This window comes from Rhipicephalus microplus, chromosome 5, assembly GCF_043290135.1.
Source record: "Rhipicephalus microplus isolate Deutch F79 chromosome 5, USDA_Rmic, whole genome shotgun sequence".
Taxonomy (NCBI): domain Eukaryota; kingdom Metazoa; phylum Arthropoda; class Arachnida; order Ixodida; family Ixodidae; genus Rhipicephalus; species Rhipicephalus microplus.
In genome coordinates, this window is record NC_134704.1 from 210,273,141 (window position 1) to 210,293,964 (window position 20,824).

The following is a 20,824-nucleotide window of genomic DNA, read 5'->3' on the forward strand; positions in this document are numbered from 1 at the left end:
CATTCACGCTCTCTATCAAAACCTCCAAGTGTATTTATCTAAAATAGAGCACTGGCTACGCGTTATTCATCTATATCTAAACGTGAACAAGCCTGCATTATTCGTATTTCTGATAAAAGACCAAGTACACATATTCTTCTTATACAAAATGATACCATTTCACAAGTGCAAAGCATCAAATATGTAGTACTGATATACGACAGCTCTCTAGTATGGCGAAACCACATCGAATACATTGCTGCAAAGGGTGTTCGGGCTTATTATGGAGGATAAGCAAGAAGAGATCGAGAATGCGCAAAGCCCCATTATTATCAATATACCGCATGTATGTAAGGCCCATTCTAGAATTTGGATTGTCTTATACTCCAGGGCATCTGCCTATCAGCTACGTCACCTTGTTCGTCTGAAGAAGCACGCACTGCGCATGTGCTTAGGGGTACCTAAATGTGTAGCGATTAACGTTTTATAAATAGAAGCTAGAATTATCTCACTCCTCACCAGATTCAAAATATTGACTGTGCAAACGTACTTAAGGCCATTTGACTATCCTTTGAGGCGTAAAGATAGTTTTCATTGCACAAGGTGGTTTATTTTTTTAGTGTCAATGGCCTAGATTTCACACACCTCAAGTAAACTTTGTACAGTCTCTTTTGGACCCACTCTCCGTGCAAAGCAGGGAGGTCCTGCGAATTAGTAGCTCGACAAGTTCTCTCCAAATATACTTTGATGACATTTTCTCTAATAGTGCTAAACACCTGCCGAGTAATGTGTTACTGCAAGCACAATTCATTGCGACAGACGCTTCACAGCGAGACAAAAAGAGCGGCATCGGTATATTCGGCCCTGTTCCAGATTGGTCCTTTTGCCTCCGAATGCCAGATTCCACAACTATCTTTATTGCAGAATATTTACCCATAGTATTGGTCCTTTGAAAACTGCCAACATCGACGAATTCCGCCGTAATAATAACAGAATCCTTGTCAGTATGTAGTGCGCTCACGACATCCGGTGATTCGAAAGCATTAGGTCAATTCAACTCCCTAGTACCGAATCACTTTACCCAGATGCGATTAGTATGAGTGCAGAACGTAGAGGCATTTCTCAAAATGAAACAGCTTATGCAGTAGCGAAAGCGCTGTTATACGGACCAGTTATCAGTGTTATCCTCACAACAGCCTTTATAGTGGCTTCAAGATTTCAGAAGCAAATTAATGCGAAAATTCTCTACACCATCTTTAAAAATTATCTGAATTTCATCCATCTAATCACACCCTGTAAAACTCCTTCAAGTCATAACCAATGCCTGGAAGTTTTAATCAGTAGATTAGCTGTCGTATTCCTCCATTAAATGTTTATTTGTTTAGAGCAGGCTGGACTCCATCCCCACTTCGTTCTTTATGTGGAGAATATGAAACTGTGGAGCACATTTCGATTTCTTGTAGAAAGTTTTCAAGATTAAGAGAGGTATTACTAGAAATGCCCTGACGAATACTTGGCATAGCTTTGAGAACGTCAAATTTACTATCTCTAGGCGCTCATATCCTAGGGCACAGCAACGGAAAGTGTGCGCAGCCGTGCAAGATTTTATTTTACAGTTTAAGAGATTTACGTAAAAACCTCATTACCAAAAAGCTCTCAGTTAACCCATGCAGGCTATTGAAAAATTTTCTTTGATGTCAAATACTTGTTGCTCATTCATTAGGAACTAATTGATCAAAAGTTTTTCTAAAAAATAATTTACAAAAAATGTTCATATTTTTGTTAATGTTCTTTTCGGCAGTGTTTAAATATACACAATCGCTTTTTTTCTTAGGCTAACCGATTCTTAGCCGATTTCTAGGGTGGGTGTGAGCCACAAGTTTAGGATCCACATCTGTATTGGTTACGGTATTTTATCGAGTTCCTCGCTGCACCAGCGTCCTGCTGTTCGAGTGACCTGGTGTGACTGCTGCGGTGGCGCTGAGATCTCGTGCTTGGTTTCTGCGTGCACCAGAAGCCTGCTGGTCGAGAGACCTGGTGTGACTCTGCAACAGCGCCATGACACTGTCCTTGGCTGTTTGGTGCGCCATCGGCCTGCTGCCTTTGCGGCCTGGTGCGGGTGTTCCAGATCGACCAGGGGTGATGCCACATCTGGTGGCGGCTGGCTAACCACCAGTCAGACACGGCACTAACCTGCGATCAACCGGCCGTTACGACTCCTTGCCGGCCTGCCGAAACCGGGCCGCACGTGTTGACGAGCCATCGCGACCTTCACTGGGCTAACCAGTGACGCCACCGTGATGGCGACAACCATGGTGACCGGGACGACATCATGAGGAGGTGAATGTAGGAGTACGCGCCACGTCACGAGGGTAGACGGGTGGTTAAGTGCGTAAGAGTACTCAGACTGTAAATATTTTGTCTCGTTTTTAGTAATGTCTATAAAGTCGTGTGTGTTTCATGTTTGAAGGCCCTGAATGCTGAGTCATTTCAATGAACGAATCCTGGGCCCGCACTCATGTTTCCATCTGAATGACAGATATGGCATTGTGATGGTATGACTAATCATATATCTTCATAGATGATGTTATGACTAGTCACTAATGCTCGTCATACAGTCACGTTATGCCATACGAATTTTGGTATTGATACTACTATCGAAATGGCCAGGAGAGTGAATAGTCATAGGCGGCTAGACAGACAGACAGACGGACGGACGGACAGACGGACGGACAGACAGACAGACAGACGCTCAAGGTTGCCGACTTTCGCTATTAAATGCTTCGCACCTAATGAAGTCTTCTAAAACAAAAAATGAACAACGAGACGCCACAGACTGCAAAAAGAGTAACAAGTGGGTGTTTCAATGCTCCAACCCGTTACAAAAGGTAGTTTTTCATCGTTTATTAACAGTGGCACACTCTTCCGGCATCATTCCTCATTGTGACTATCCACTGCATGAACAATATGCGCAAAATTTTTTGGAAGTGTTGAGCGGATGTGACGCTTTTCAGAAGAATGACAAATGATAGCCTAGCGAATGCTGGCCTGCTACCCAGAGGTTACTATTACTATTACCACAGTGGGTACCCAGCAAGTGTGCTTGCAGCGGTTACCTAATCAGTGGTAAGAAAAAGGTCTGAAGGGCCACTCTTCTAGCTTTCTCTGTGACTGTTCTGCACCTTCCGCGCAGGCCTGGCGCTTTTGGTAAAAAACACCCATACTATTTCACTATAAAACCACTGTGCTTTAGAAGAGCCGCTGTCTATCGAATCAATGAGAGAGTATCAACAGAACAAAAAAACCCGCATGGCTTGGTTTGAAAAGCACATTTTTATTTGCTTCTAGACTCAGCTGTGCACTGTGCAATGAAGCTAGTACGCTACAAGTGATTCAGAAAAAAAAACACTGAAAGCGAGAATAGTCTACAGCATGTACGTGCTTTGTCGTTATCGACCTCTGTCGACGTTACAACCCTTTTCACAATAGTCTTGCAAAGGTTAGCAGCGATGGCGTAGTGGTTATAACATCAGCCTTGCATGCAAGAGGTCCGTGGTTCGAATCCCGCTACCACACAAATCCCAACCAGAATAAAAAGAATGGGTGGTAATGGAACTGCACTAAGAGGCCTGGAGTGCGGCCTCACCGGTGACCACCGCCGGTGACCACCATAGGAAGATTGGCCACCCTGGTGCAGTATCTGGCCAATACCTCGCACATGCATGCCTCAATTAACTCACGGCCCTCAGTCCCCAGCGGCTGCGAAGCAACTAACCATGGTGGCGGTCAGATCTGCAACGCACCAGACGGCACTAAGAATCTATGAATCCGGACAGGCCGCCGTTGGAACCTTAACAACAGCTTACTTAACAATCGACCGCAGTCATACTATCAATCAGGTAATAGAGAAATGCTCAGAATATAGCCAACCACTATACATAGCCTTATTGATTACGACAAGGCGTTTGACTCAGTAAAATTATCAGCAGCCATGCAGACACTGTGAAATCAGGGCGTCGACCAAGCATATATAAACATCCTGGAAGTAATGAACAGGGGATCAACTGATACCACAGTGCTTCATAAAGAAAGTAACAGAATACCAACCATGAAGGGTGTAAGGCAGGGGGATACAATCACCCGAACGCTATTTCCCGCGTGCTTACAGAGGGTCCTCAGAGGTCTAGATTGGGAACAGTTAGGCATAAGAGTTAATGCAGAGTACCTTAGTGGCCTGCGCTTCGTCGATGTTATTGCATTGCTGAGTATCTCAGGGCACGAATTGCAACTCATGATTATCGGGTTAGATCAGGAGAGCAGAAAAGTAGGTCTTCAAATTATTCTACAGAAAACGAAAATAATGTACAACAACCTCGGAAGAGGACAGCGCTTTGAGATAGGTGATAATGCACTTGAACTTGTAAAAGACTATGTCGACTTAGGGCAGGTAATAACCATCGAGCCGAACCATGAGACTTAAGTAACTAGAAGAATGAGATTGGGGTGGAGCACATTCGGCAAGCACTCTCAAATCATGACAGATAGATCGCCACTATCCTTCAAGAGGAAGGTATATAACAGCTACAACTTGCCGATACTTAGCTGCAGAGCAGAAACCTGGGGACTTACAAAAAGGGTTCAGCTTAAATAGAGGACGACGCAGCGAGTAATGGAAAGGAAAATGGTAGGTGTAACCTTAAGAGACAAGAAGAGAGCAGAGTGAATTAGGAAACAAACCGGGGTTAAAGATAATATAGTGGAAATCAAGAAGAAGAAATGGACATTGGTCAGGCATGTAGCCCATAGATAGGATAACCACTGGTCATTAAGGGTAACTAACTGGATTCATAGAGAAGGCAAGTAGGTTAGGGGGAGACAGAAGGTTAGGGGGGCAGATGAGATTAAGAAGTATGCAGGTATAAATTGGCAGCAGCAAGCACAAGACCAAGTTGACTGGCGGAACATGGGAGAGGCCTTTGTGATGCAGTGGACGCAGTCAGGCTGATGATGATGATGATGATGAAGATGATGAAGTTGGTGATGATGATGGAAAGGTGAACAGATCTAGATGTTTTGTTTGACACAAATTTCAGGAGCGTAAAAAAGAATACTCTTCACTGGTGTACTCTTCAGGTTATTGCAACTCCTTCATCGAGTCACGCTCTCTGTTTTCCCATCCTCTCATGGGCCACTCACCAGGCCCCATACGAAATTTTAGTTAGTCCATGAAAGTTGTTGGGTGTCTGATGAGGAACATTTTGTCACAAAAACTTTTTAATTGGTTCATTGCGAGGTGTGAAAACAGTTTTCTCTTTATTTTCTTTTTTTAAAGTTTTTTGAAGCGGCGCGAAATAAGCATCAGAGGAGGCAAGCTCGAAACCCTTGCTCCTCTTCCGCGCAGCCTTCGCAAGCCGAATCTCTTCCCTACCCTGTTCGGCATACGACCAAGAGATCACGTTAGCATGACGTGCCTGAAGAAGCCCAACCCCGTGCATGCAAGCGGCGTTTATTTATTTATTTATTTGCACCAGCGCTGTTCTTGAGGTGTACTACCCGTTTCTGCGGAATGGTTTGGAAACGTTGGCTTCAACGCAGTAGAATAGATCAGCACAATGAGTGCGCGAATGCGTAGGAGCGTTCTACGACTGTCGTGTGCTCGATGCGATGACCGCGGGGACACAAACGCATGCGAAACGCTGGCACATTAGCCCCGCATCTCGTTGCAATTCAAGGAGAAAAAGTGAAAGAAAGAGGCGCACATTGCCTTATTGCGTCTCAGTATTTATCTGAAGTTTAATTAAGTTATTCAAGCAACGAATTGCATAAACTACGCATGTTACGTGTAATTATATAGGCCATGTCACGTGGTATACTGTTGACAACGTCAGAGCACAGTTGTCTACGTAGATGACTAACGTCACTGCCTTTCCGTGTACGTAGGGCCATTCATACGTGCACGTCACGCCCTCATTCTCTAGGCGCGTGCCCACAAAAGATAGGGGGAGCAGCGTTCATCTTGAAATTTGACCCATTTCCGCGGCGCGTAGCGCTGTAAATTTCGGCAGACGTGATCATGAACGCCTCGCCTACACATTGCGCTTGTGAGCTCAAAATTGTGAAACTTAGTGAGTGGTTCTTTAAGCCACTATAAATGATTACGTGATCTTCTCTGGCACAGAAAAAAAAACACTCGTCTTCATCAGAGGCATTCTCAGGTTTCCACACTCAATAATATCCAATCAGGTGTACAAGAAATTGACTACCCTCGCAGCTTCATAATTATAGATACTCCTACCTCGGTCAGTTCATATAATAACCGGCACGTAATTTGAAAGTTGCAGGCTCGATTCCTGCAAGCGGAAAGTCGACTTTTGCTCCACTTTACTTTATTCACATATATTTTGAAATTATGAAACTTCTAGGCCTCTAGCTATAATAACGTCTGTAAAACCTTCCTTAGCTGTGGCTTTTCTTTATGTGCTTTCGAAAAAAGAATTCGCCCTCAATATCCTCGTCTCTCATTAACCATTTCAAAAAAAATGAATTCACTCGGGCAGCATGTCATCGCCGAGTTCCTCGTTGTCAAAGTTATTCTCTGCTTGGTTCTTTGTCTTCGCTGCCGTGCGGGGTCTCTCCTTCAAAGGGCCAAGGGGGTCCTCGTACGAAGCGTCTGCAAGAATTCACCAGTCACTCAATTACTGTTGACACAGCTGAACAAACAATTCTTCTTCTAAAACTATATAGCGGAGTATATAACAGTGATCAAAGAAAATAATGCTGCAGAAAGTATCTAGAAAATGGGAACATGAATGTTGTGAATTTAACAACTTTTAAATTTAAAACTCTTTCATGTGATTCATTGTACACCCAGGGCCGGAAAATTTCGGATGGCAGTGGTTACAAACTGTGCCATACAATGAAGTAATGAACAACAACAAAACATCTTCAACCAAAACAAACTAGTTACCATTAGTGAAAACAGTCGAAAGTATTGATGGTTAGTAATGTCTGTGGTGAGAGCACGAAGGTGGTTCCAATTCTCGCAATTCCCAGCAAAAAATTGACTATGAAAATTCGATGTGCAGCAAAAAGGAACGGCAGCCTTACGTCGCTAATCAATGCGTGATCTCAACTACTCAACTGAGTAGTTGAGGTGAAGTCATTGCGTAATGAACGGTGATGAAATATGCGATGAAAGTGACACGGACAGAACATTTTAGGGCGAAATTTTAATGATTGTAGTTCAAGCTGCGCCTGCATGGTATTAACATTTGTGGTTCGTGTTTAGACAGACCATGAATCGTTTCATTTTTTTCTGAAGAGTTTGAAATGCCACAATAAGGTCATAACGAAATCGACCCCTAAATGAGGTAGCGTATTCAAGCTCTCAGTAAAATAATGTTTTATACTACAAAAGCTTGATAGTTTGAGCAGCACGCGAAAAATTTTTCTAAGGTAAGACAGTGTTTTCTTGGCACTACAATTTAAGGATTCAATGCGTTAATCCACGTTATTTACAATTATATATTTACACTCAGATATCAGTAAGTCGATACTACTTTCAGAAGAGAGTTTCCAAAAATATTTCAAACTATCATGTTAGTAGATTGGCTTACGGGAATGACCTTGAATTATTTAGTGCTTAGTTTCATGAACCAATTTGTGCACCATAGGGATACAGCGTCCAAATATGAATAAAAATAGCAGAGTCATGAGGGCTGGCTATTTTTCAAAGTAATACACAGTCTTCTGCAAACAAGCTGTGATGGGACAAAACACAAAAAAGATAAATCCTTAATGTAATTAAAAAAAGGAATGGACCGAGTACCGATCCTTGTGGCACACCTGAGGAACCGTTACTCGGACGAGAGTCGCTATTGTTAGTAGAGACGAACTGAGAATGATTTCTTAAAACATTGAAGCAATTGAAAAAGTTTAGAGTCTAAGTTTAGTAACTGAAATTCATACAAAGCAGGCTGTGGTGTAATTTGCCAAAGGCTTTCGTAAAACATAACTATACAGTCAGATATGAATGATTGAGGACAGTATGAAGATGGTGACTAAAACATACATGTTGCGTTTTGCACGATAACTTATTTTGGAACACGTGTTGTGAAGAAGAAAAAAGAAATTGATTTGAAGAAAGGACACAAGATTTGAAAAAAACAATACGCTGTACGACTTCACATGTTGTACTAGTAAAAAAATTGGGTCTATAATTTAGAGGCAAGTGCTTGAAACCAGACTTGTGAAGAGGGAACACCCTAGCAGTCTTCCAGTCAGTGGGAAGAGATGTCTTGTCAATGAATTGCTGAAAATGTTTTGCTAACGTTATTTGTGAATAGCATGATGTGTTTACGAAAAGTTCGCTATAATTAAATCGCACCATAGTGAGGTGGATGCTTTTAGTATTTCAATACATTTGACCACGTCATCTTAATCAATAGTAATGGGAGACATCAGAATGCAATTAAAATGTTTAATTTAAAGAGTGGTTCTGCCGGCAGTTTTTTAGAAGTTTAGCACAAAAGCTTTTTAAGACACTTGCGCACTGCTCGCCAGGTTAGACATTTCCTATAAAATCAACAGTAGTAACTGCATTATCGCACGTGGGAGTGAAGGTGCACCGAATTTTTTTTATCCCACGTTAGTGTCGAAAATGGAGGTCACTAGTGGCATTCTTTATGATTGCAGTATATCTGATGTAAGCTTGCTCGTACGCTGCCTAACGACCAGGAAATGAAAACTGCTCTGTTGAGTGGTGCGCGCATTTTATTTTTTTTCTTATTCGACAAGATTTTATGTAGTGGTACCATGGTGCATTACTATTTGGGATTACCGTACGAATGAGTATGTGCTTTTAAAGACGATGGTCCTTCTTTGGGACCATCGAAGCGAAAATATGGTCTGTCTGCGTTTCTGTCTGTCTGTCTGTCTGTCTGTCTGTATGTATGTATGTATGTATGTATGTATGTTTGTATGTATGTATGTATGTATGTATGTATGTATGTATGTATGTATGTATGTATGTATGTATGTATGTATGTATGTATGTATGTATGTATGTATGTATGTATGTATGTATGTATGTATGTATGTATGTATGTATGTATGTATGTATGTATGTATGTATGTATGTATGTATGTATGTATGTATTGTGACGACGTGGGTCGACGAGCACACAAAGCACCTCAAACAAATACGCTTTATCAATCACAGGACAAAGACTGCAACGTCTTTTTCGTCTCTGCTCTCGGCCAAGGACACTCGCGCTGCTTTGTTGTCACTGCCACTGGCACTTACGCGCGTCATTATTCCCCCTTAAAAACATCGCCCCGATGTTAAACCTTCGAGAAGCAAGATAACACCAAAACTGCACCGTTATTCACTGAAAGTAAGGCTTCGTCTGAAGCACATGGACAATGTCTGGTGAATGTCTGCGGCGCTTCGAACACTGAACGCCGCCCGGAACAACCTCGTAGTTGACGTTACTGATGCGGCGCAGAACCTTGTAGAGTCCGAAGTTCCTTCACAACAGCTTTTCGGAGAGCCCATGCTGACGAATAGGTGTCCAAATTGCCGTCACGTTGCATGTGACGGTTCTATGCCGGAGGCTGTAATGTTTGGTGTCATCGTCTTGTTGTTTGGTTATTCGCAACCTGGCAAGTTGTCTGACTTCCTCTGCTCACTGGGTAAACTCTTCGGCGTCCGTCTCATTACCATCATTTTCATGAGGGATCATCGCGTCTAACGTTGTCGTAACTTCGCGTCCGTAAAGGAGACCGAATGGTGTCTTCCGAGTGGTCTCCTGACGAGCCGTGTTGTACGCAAACTTGACGTAGGGCAATGTGTCATCCCAGTTCAGGTGCTCTGCATCTACGTACATGCTTATCATGTCAGTCACTGTCTTGTTGAGACGTTCAGTGAACCCGCTGGTCTGGGGATGATAAACCCTTGTTTTCCTGTAAGCTGTACAACTTACGATAGTTATAGCGCGAGAACAAAACGACGACAGAGAGACAAAAAGGACACGGAAAACACGAGCGCTAACTTCCAACTGAGTTTATTGCGCAGAGCACGAAAACATATAGAGGAGGCAGTAACCATGTGATAAAAACCGTATGGCACAAAGAGCTGAACATGAGTAAGAGAAAAACAGACAAAAACAAGATCACAAAAAACGGCAAAGAAAAATTTAGTTTCAATTCCTTTTTGTCTCTGTGTCGTCGTTTTGTTTCCGCGCTATAACTATCATCATGCCATACTAACTAGCCCGAGCTGCCACACTTTTAAATGTACAACTTAGTCGGAAAACGGTGTCTAAAAGCTTGGCCATGAACGCAGTACCTCTGTCGGTGATGACTATTGCGGGAGCCCCGTGTCTTAAAACGATGAATTCAATAAAAAATTGCGCCGCTTCAGCTGCCGTTGCGCGTGGCAGAGCACCTGTTTCCGCGTATCAAGTCAGGTAATCTGTGCGACAATGATCCACCTGTTTCCAGTGGCAGACTTTGGGAAGGGGCCCAGAAAACTCATGCCAATTTGTGCGAATGGTGTCGCTGGCACTTGGACAGACTCCAGCAGGCCAGCGACTTTGATGGATAATGGTGTGTGACGCTGGCAATCTAGACATGCCTGCACGTAAGTTTTGACAACTCTGTCTAGTCTTGGCCAGTAATAGTTTTGCCTTATCCTCGTCAATGTTCTTGCGTAACCCAAGTGACCAGCGGTAGGTTCGTCGTGGCATGCTTGCAATACCTCAAGGCAAAGCGGAGAAGGAACGACGAGCAAGTAGCTGCTGCCGAAGGGTGAAAAGTTCATCTTCTAACGAACAGAACGTCATTCCGCAAGCAGTACGACGGCAGCCCTCTCGAAAATAACTTCAGCACGCTATTAGTTCGCCCTTGTAGGTAATAAATTAGTAGTAGTTCAGGGTCGTCGCGCAGCTGTTGAGAAAAGGCGGCAGTGTCCACAATTACAAAAAAGCCGTGTCATCGTCGTCAACCGTAGACGCCATTCCAACAGGAGATCGAGAAAGGCAGTCGGCATTGGTGTGTCGTTTTCCCGACTTGTAGGAAACAGTGAAGTCGAATTCTTGGAGCTGGAGACTCCAGCGTGCAAGACGGCCAGATGGATCTTCCAGGTTCATTAATCAACAGAGCAAGTGGTGATCGCTAATAACGGTGAATGGGCAGCCGTAAAAATAAGGACGAAGCTTCAGGACTGCCCACACCATTGCAAGACATTCTTTCTCCGTCGTAGTATAGTTAGCTTCTGCTCGGGAAAGCGTCCTGCTGGCGTAGGCGATCGCCTTTTCAATGTTGTCCTTCGACTGCAGGAGCACTGCTCCTACATTAAGACCCACATTACTAGCGTCTATATGTAGTATTGTTGGCACATCTTCATTGAAGTGGGCAAGCACGGGCGGTGTTGGCATGCTCTGATGAAGCTCGTGAAATGCCTGCTGGTGGTGGTCACCCCATGTGAAGGGGATATCTTCTCGAGTAAGCTGTGTCAATGGCCATGGGATGCGCGAAAAATTGGCAATAAGCCACCGGTAATAGGCACAGAGTCCCCAAAAACGTCGCACTGATTTTTTGTCTGATGGCTTCGGAAAATTCGCCACGGCGGCAATTTCATCCGGGTCGGGTCAGATTCTTTTGCTGCTCACGACGTAACCGAGAAATTGAATCTCGTGGAAGCCAAAGTGGCACTTTTCGGTCTTTAGAGTAAGACCGGCCAAGCGTATCACTTCAAAAACTGCTTCAAGCCTTCGTAAGTGTTCCTCGAAAGTGGCCGAAAAGACAATCACGTCGTCGAGGTACACCAAGCAGGTTTGCCACTTAAGTCCCGAGAGAACCGTGTCCATCAGATGCTGCAATGTTGCTGGCGCCAAACACAAACCGAAAGGTAGTACCTAAAATTCATAAAGTCCATCAGGCATAACAAAGGCGGTCTTCTCGCGATCTCTCTCATTCACTTCAATTTGCCAGTAGCCACTTTCAAGTCCATGGACGAAAAGTATCGTGCGTTTAGTAGTCTATTCAATGAATCATCAATACGCGGGACATGATAGACGTCTTTTTTTGTGATCTGATTCAGCTTCCGGTAGTCGATGCAGAAACGCAAACTGCCGTCCTTTTTTTGACGAGTACTACTGGTGATGTCCAAGGATTGTTAGATGACTGAATAATAGCATCTTCCAGCATCGTTTTCACCTGTTTTTGAATTGCTTCACGCTCTTTTGTGCAGACGCGATAAGGATTTTGCCGGATGGGCCTGGCGTCGGAATCCGTGATGATGCGGTGTTTTGTCAGTACCGTTTGACCAACTCTTGATGTGGATGAGAAGCAGCCATGGGACTTGTTGATCAGCGTGAGAAGGCGGTCTCGGTCAATGGGAGATAACGTTGAACTAACGTCGACAGATGTCGTTGTAGTGAGAGTAGACGCTGCTGCTTCCTCCACTAAATGATAATCTTCTATTTGAGCGAGTTCGTTGAAATAGGCAATAGCCGTGCCTTTAACTATGTGTCGGCATCCTCTGCTGAAATTTTTCAACAAGAGTTCAGTGCATCCGTCAATAACAGTGACGACAGCCCTAACAATAGAAATGCCGCTAGTGTATCCGAGCCCCTTGATGCTTTCAGTGATGCCAGTACCGCTTTGCAAGATGTCGCAGTGCACGGATACGAGGAAGCAACTTCGTGGGGGCTGTATGACGTCGTCATCGGCAATAAGGAAACGAGGTGGCTGGTGTTCCTCATCAGTAGCAGTGTGCGGGCTTATGGCGAACGCTACGCTTCTGTTGGAGGTCAATCACAGCCCCGTATTCGCGCAAGAAATACATTCCCAATATGAGCTGTTTACCGCACCCGTGAGTAATGACGAGGGTGGCGAGAAAGGCGGAACCAGCGATGAAAATTCGGGCCGTGCACTTTCGAACCGGTGTCAACTGACCTCCTGCAGTTCTTTTATTGGGCCCGTGCCATGGCATCTTCACCTTCCTTAGTCTTTCGGCAAGCTGTAGGCTTATTATTTAAAAGTAGGAGCCAGTGTCTACAAGAGCCTTCACTTGGTGGTCGTCAATGTGAACGACGAGGTCAGCGCTGATAACGTTGGTTACGTCGGCAGTTGTCTAATTTGTCGAATTAATTGTTGCTGTCATCTTTTTCGGTATCGGTGGCTTCAAGCCATCATTTTCCTGTAATGCGGGCTGTTCGGAATTGCGATTATTGGCAACCCCACCCCCCGAGGTCACTGCGTCTAGTTTCCCCGACGCGGGCTAGGGGACTTGCTCCTGGTGACGTCGGCAAAACTGCGACGATTAGGTGAACTGGCCTGCGCAGGAGATAGAGAACGTGATCTGGGCATTACTGAATTCTGCAGTGGTGTGTTAACAGGAGCGTCGTTGTACATGCGTCGATCGTCGTACGCAGCGTTATCAGGGTAGCGAGGAAATCTCGAGTACTGAGCGTCGCGATAACGGCAAACTACGAAGACGTGCCCAGCTTCGCCAAAATGAAAGCATACCGGTTGACGGTCAGCGGTACGCTACAAATCGATTTTTCGGCACTGGTAGGTAAGCGGAGACTCACTACTGGGCCACGTTGTGGGGCCACGTTGTGAGGCATGTTGGCTATAATGGTATTCGTCTTGTCGGAGGAATCGGTGAGGTTGGGAGAGTGGTCGGCGCTGAGAGTGGCTGTGTTTGCAGGGTTGGTGGTAGTCCAGTCATTGGAGTTCGCTGTGCCGAAGCCACGACGACGGGGCGTCGGACTGCATCAGCATAAGTAAGGTGCCATCGCACATCAACATAGCCAGATGAAGGGAGAGCCTGACGGACCTCATGCCGGACAACATCGGCGACAGAAGACAGTGCTGGCGTCGGTCCGGTTGCTGAAATAAACCAAGCTGCCGAAGCTCCTTCCTCAAAACCTCCCGGATGGCTTCCCGCAGAGGCCTGTCGTTGTTGGAGAGGCTCGCCACAGTGTAACAGGAGTACTCGCTTGAAAGTTGACCGAAACTGCTGGCGGTATCGTGGCTGTAGGGCCCGTTGAATAGCTGCGGCATTTTTTGTGAACTCAGCTACTGTGGTTAGTGAATTTTTCACAAGCCCAGCAAACAGTTGCTTTTTCACGCCTCGCAGTAGATACCGCAGCTTCCTCTCTTCCGGCTTCTCAGGATCTGCCCTGCCGAAAAGACGGTTCATGTCCTCGGCGAACATAGCGACGCTCTCTTTTGGTTTTTGAAATCGAACTTCCAAAAGGCTTTGCGCGATTTTCTTTCTGTCGAGACTGGTAAAGGTGTCAATCAGCTGGTTGCGGAGGTCGTCCCACGTAGCCAAGCTTCTTTCTCTGTTGATAAACCACGTCTGGGCCTTGTCTTTCAGGTAGAAGTACACATTCACGAGCTCGTCCTTTGGGGTGGCCAACTGGGTGCACTTCGCACAGCGTTCGAACTGGTCCAGCCAGTCTTGGGCGTCTTCATATGTCTCACCATGAAAAAATCAGGAATCATGGGATTCTGTAGTGTCATGTGCACTAGAGCTGCAGTGGCCATGGTGGTTGATGAAGGCAAGCGATTGCTGGCAGTTTCTTGCAAGAAATTGAGCTCAGGAGCCAGGCCTAGCAGACTGCAACTGAATCGGTGGACTGGTGTGTCGACGCATGGTAACGATTCCAGGCTCGAATTTCGGGTCCGCGAAGGGGTGCCAAGCATGAAGACTACCCAGCACCTCCACCAGTGTGACGACGCGGGATCGACGAGCACACAAAGCACCTCGAACAAATACGCTTTATCGATCACTGGACAAAGGCTGCAACGTCTTCTTCGTCAATGCTCTTGGCCAAGGTCACTCGCGCTCTTCGTTGCCACCGCCACTGGCACATACGAGCGACAGCATGTGTGTATGTATGTATGTATGTATGTATGTATGTATGTATGTATGTATGTATGTATGTATGTATGTATGTATGTATGTATGTATGTATGTATGTATGTATGTATGTATGTATGTATGTATGTATGTATGTATGTATGTATGTATGTATGTATGTATGTATGTATGTATGTATGTGACGCTATGATGAGCGGGAGAAATGGCCTGGCTCATAGATCATGTTTACTCTATTCTCACATCTTCCTCCTCTATTTCTCCTAAACATCCCTGCCTTCTTACGCCACAGGATTCCCCTTCCCCCCGAAAGAAGTTGCGTCAGATGAACAGAAATTATAAACTTAACATGCACGACTAAAGAGTGAACACAGTCAAAAAAGAGAAGATCACTCCATGTGCAAGGAAGATTCCGTAAACACACTTTAGCCTCACAGAAGAGTGCAGCAGTTCGGTAAGTGCTGGAGTTCTGATGGGCGAGGCTGACTGTTGCGTACTGGAAAACACAAGTACACCTTGAACGTTGAAACTGCAGATGATAAAAGTGGTGCGAAGGCTTTGGAGTACCAGCAGCATGATTTGCGTAGGTGTCGTGCTCATTGCCTTGATTGGTACACATGCAGTGCCACCCGTCAGTGTGTTTGTTGACCAAGATTGATGCGGTGATTTCTGCGTCCTTCCATAATATAGCGTGTGGTTTTGCGCCTTCTTCGTCCCTTTGTGTCCTGTTGTCTGAACAGCTTTGATTGTAGACTGAATCTTGATCTCTTCTGGAGAAAACTTGTGCGATGTTTCTTTTTGCGAAAATGTCTTGAATTAGAAGACTTGTTTGTCTTAAGCAAGACATATTTAATTTGTCATCGCTTCACTTGACCCGCTTGTAAACGCCTTTGTTTGATCCTTGCGTTTTCTTCCAAAGATTTTTCCGCTCATAGTCGTCCTTGCTGGTGTAGCCCATGGAGACTCTGTTGTTCTTAGGCTTGCTTCTGCTGGCATTGATAGTGTTCATGTGGTAGGAGCTGAGGCGGCAGCCGTCTTTGACCATGGCACTGATTTTCTGGGCAGCTTGATGTGGTGTCCAGTCGGCAGATGGTAGTCAGTGGACTGGTATGCTCCATTTCGGATAATGAAGGTTGTGCGCTCGAATTCACTGGAGTCTCTTCGGAGGCTCTTGTGACGCCGTTCCTAATGAACGCTTCTGGCTCTTGGCAACGTGTTCGATTTGATGGTTCCGAGCTTCCTGTGTTGTTAAAACACCCAGGTGTCCGTGCACTGGATGGTGACACCACAGCAGGCGTGGTTTGGTCAGATTTTAGTTGGAAATGTTCGTGTTTCTGTGTAACTAACGAGTTAAGCTGTTCTAATGCATACATATGCACAGAAGGGCCAGAGCATGGCTGAGTATCTTCAGGGTTCCTCACCTCTATATCAACCGTAGTAAGCATTGGAGATGCAATTTGAGCACTGTGAGCAACTGAAGAGCCAAGAGCCAAGCGACAGAAAAGCAGGAGGTGGTCGAAGTGCGCGAGACCGAAAGTACTGTGCACAGGGTGGCTCCCTAATGTGAGTGCTACGGTGCAGTGATGACGTGAAGGTTGGTTTTCGATCGGGCAGTTGCAAAACGCGGTGCGTTGGAGGGTACTCTCTTCCTGCAAACATATCTGGCTGCCTTTCGTTGAGAAATGCTTTATTTTCTCTTCTTTCAAAGACCGATTCATTTTTGGTGTTCCAAAGCGTGGGCAGTTCTTTTGATTGCGGCGACCGAGTGCGATTGATTCCAGATGGTTGGCAATAAGAAAGTCTTCATTATAGTCGCGAAAACGGGTGATCATCTCTTTTTTGATCTTTTTCCATGACTCGTCGTTTTGAAATATGTGGATGAGGTAAAATTTGAAAGTCTCACCGGAGATGTAGTCGGTAAAGTTGATGATCATCTCCCGTTTTGACCATAATGCAGCGGCGGCGTGGAGCTCAAAGAGGTTGAAGCAGTCTTCTAGAGTCCATCGTCCGCTGATCCGGTGTACTTGGGGATGTCAAGGTGAGCCGATGGTTCTGACATGATGCTGGTTGATGCGTAATGTTAGGCACTTGTGCGGAAGTCCTTGAATGGTCAGGGTGTCTTGCGTAGAATTGCGTTGATGATGCGACACTGATGAAGGGGCTTGGAGATCTTCATCCTGTCGACTCGTGTGACGCTATGATGACTGGGAGTCGTGGCCTGGCTCACAGACCATGTTTACTCTATTCTCACTTCTTCCTCCTCTACTTTTCCTAACCATCTCTGACTTCTTACGTCACATGTATGTATGTATGTATGTTTGTCTGCCTGTCTGTCTGTCTCTCTGTCTGTGTGAGTGTCTGTCTGTCTGTCTGTCTGTCTGTCTGTCTGTCTGTCTGTCTGTGTGAGTGTCTGTTTGTGGGTCTGCCTGCCATTGGACTTGCCTGTTTGTCCATCGAAACGATACCCGAAATGGCCAAAATCCAACCCCATCCGCAGCGCCCACAATATTGCTCAAGTTTCAGGGTTAATACCTGTGCGATTGTTGTACAAAAATGCAATACGCGTATCTAAGGCACAATAATATTTATAAGGACCGTAGCGTTTGTCACGCGCTGACATTGCAATGCCTGCAGAAAAAGGCACGTGTTTGAAACAGTTGGCTAAGACGAGACAGTGGTGGCACCTACCTGTCACCTTGCGTTCTACACCTTATTGCGTCCGAGACGAGCGCGCACGCCGCGCGGTTTGTTTTCCAAGAGAACTACCAGATAACGCTCATGTCTAACGTTGTGACGTGCCTCAATGCGCTCGTGTGCATCCGCTACACTCATCGAGCCACTCTAACGCAGCGCCTCCCGAATACGATTCACCGAGTTTCTTGTGCAGAAAATCAAATAAACGTTTTGTTCACTCTCTCGAAACGCAATAATATCGTCTTTCGACGACATTTGCTGTTAAACATGCAGACATTGGGCCAATTTTCTTTCTAACAAATCACCGTTGCATTGTACGATTCCATCTTTGATACCATTCAGATAGCCATTAAGAAAGAGACAATGCTGCTCGTTCATTATTTCAAAAGTGACGGTTTAATAATCGTGAATCACTTTTTACAGCGAAAGATGCTATGAGACGAGTACACAGATCATGCGCAGCGCTATAGTTTTCCGCTCCCGCCACTGGTATCCGTAATGAAGTGAAGAAAAAAAACACTCTGAATAAAAAAAACAGATCTCACGTACAGCGAGAATCGATGATATGCGACGCACGAATTAGGAAGCTTGATTTGTCACTTTGAAATCAGCACCACGTTACGAGACGGACTTGAACTGTGCCGTACATGACTTCCATGTAATGATTAACATGTTTGAACACATCGTGGTTTTTCACGTCACGTGATATCAAATTTGGTACATGTGGAGCTAGCAAAACGGCCACGAGCGCATCATGAGCTAAGTATGCTGTCATGTATGACACGTATGTCTTGATTATCATGTTCCCATCATTCTTATACCTTCCTCATGCACAGACTTCAAGTAGCACCAAATGTGGTACATGTGAAGCTCACGAAACGACCGCGAAAGCACCATGAGTACATATAGTCATGACACACACGACATGCATGTCATGATTTGTACCTTAGGGTCTGTCACTTATGTTCACCATGAAGTCATCTCATACCAAACCAGTTTTGCAATATTTCATGTGAACAAAACTACCGTAAAAACAGAGAGCCCATGAAATTCAAGTCAGAATATTCATGGCATACATGTCATGATTTTCATGTTATGACTAGTCAAATATGCTTCCCATAGAGTCATGTTATGTTATATCAATTTTAGTATCGATGCCATTATCGAAACCGCCACGAAAGCTAAAAGTTGTAGGTTGCTAGACAGACAGACAGACAGACAGATACACAGATAGACAGATAGATAGATAGATAGATAGATAGATAGATAGATAGATAGATAGATAGATAGATAGATAGATAGATAGATAGATAGATAGACAGACAGACAGACAGATAGACGGATAGATAGACAGATAGATAGATAGATAGACAGATAGATAGATAGATAGATAGATAGATAGATAGATAGATAGATAGATAGATAGATAGATAGATAGATAGATAGATAGATAGATAGATAGATAGATAGATAGATAGATAGATAGATAGATTACCTCAAAGTCGCCGAAGTTCGCCAAAAATGCTTCGCCTTTAAAATACCAAGGAGACAGTGGGGTGAGGCAGCTTGGGCTAGCGCTCGTGTCTTTCGTGTCTTTCTTGTCTCTGTGTGGTCATTTTGTTCTCGCGCTATAACTATCGTCGAGACAGTGGGGCTCGCAACGGGGTCGGCTGTGTGGCAGCGCAGTATTCTACCACTGAGCCACGCCAGTGTTTGGGATTTGTTCGCAAAATTGCCTTAAGCTGCCTCGAAGTCGGGAAAAGGCTCGCGGTTAAAGAGTAATAAGGCGTTTTAGAACAGGAAAGTACAACGGGGCGTCACACAGTGTGAATAGCATAACGAGTTGATCACCTAATACACCAACCCATTACAAAACATTTTTCTTGATCACCTATTAACTGCGGGGCATACCCACTTCAGGCCTAATTCCTCATCGCTGTCTGCCCCTGCACAACGATTTGTCACAAAATTACTTGCAAGTGTTTAGCAGATAAAACGCTTCTCATAAGAATGAGGGAAATCGCATATCAAATACTGGTGTACTACTCAGAAATAATTATTTTAATGCCATAGTGGGCACCGAGCAAGTGTGCTTGCAGCAGATATCCGATGAGTGTTTAGAAAAGGTTTTGAAAGGCCGCTCTTCTGTCTGTGACTCTGCTGCGCATTCCGCGCAAACCAGGCATTATTTTGTGTTCTTTCGTTGAAGGCGTGAAATGTTACGGAAACAACACAATGCAATGCTCGTTCACACCTGGTATGTGCGTAACAGAAACATATTCAGGGTGTGTTGCTATTAAAAGATCTAAAGCACTGGCCGTTGATTCGAGTATTCTAGTTTGTTGTTTGGCCAATCGTGCTAGAGAAAATAAAGCGCACAAAGCCAGAACTTTTTTTGCAAGTGAAGAGAGCAAATTAGGAACCGCTGGCTGGGAAACGGTCAAAATATTGGGAATATCAGTATTACCACGCTTGTCCCTACGTCTCTTTCTTCTGTCCTCGTGTGTGTGAACTAAAGCTTCAGTATATATTGGGAATGTTTATATTGCCCGTTACAAAAGTGGTAACGTCCGGAATTGTGACACTGCGCAGTTCAACAATTCGTGTAAATCATTACCAAAAGTATGGACTTGAGAAGGTGGACGATTGCTGACATCCATAATTATATATTGTCACGAGGTAGTGATACACGCAGCACTTGAGAGGAAGCACGCAGGAGTCAGGGCGGTGTCAGGCGAACTGTTTATTGGGCGAACTCGTGCCCAGCAAAACGGGGCCAAACACAACTCATAGCAACAGCGGCGTGAACAGTCGTCGGCCGACGGAAAAAAAAAAGAGACCCCCAGTGGCGCACGGCGCCGGCTTTTTATACACGCGTCGTAACGCGTTCCAAAGTGGCATACAAGATAAACGCGGCCTGCGTTGCGCTTAACAGAAAGTGATAGCGTCTTCCTTCGCAAACGAAAAGAACCGCACGTGTCAGTTTTTTATACAGGCGTCGTAACGCGTTCCAAAGTGGCATACAAGATAAACGCGGCCTGCGTTGCGCTTAACAGAAAGTGATAGCGTCTTCCTTCGCAAACGAAAAGAACCGCACGTGTCAGTTTTTTATACAGGCGTCGTAACGCGTTCCAGAGTGGCATACAAGATAAACGCGGCCTGCGTTGCGCTTAACAGAAAGTGATAGCGTCTTCCTTCGTAAACCAAAAGAACCGCACGTGTCACTACCCCCCTCTGAAAAAGCATCGTCCCGAT

The 20,824-nt window shown here is 44.9% G+C and overlaps 1 protein-coding gene across 1 annotated transcript in view; it reads right to left on the reverse strand.

The window, feature by feature from the left end:
• Positions 1 to 3,293: 3,293 nt before the first annotated feature.
• Positions 3,294 to 20,824, reverse strand: part of nompB (intraflagellar transport protein 88-like protein nompB) — a 1,761,410-nt gene continuing 1,743,879 nt past the window's right edge. Inside the window, exon 24 of the mRNA XM_075896456.1 lies at positions 3,294 to 6,649. Within this exon, the coding sequence (XP_075752571.1) occupies positions 6,525 to 6,649 (125 nt within the window). The 3' untranslated portion in view covers positions 3,294 to 6,524. The remainder of the gene's footprint in view (positions 6,650 to 20,824) is intronic.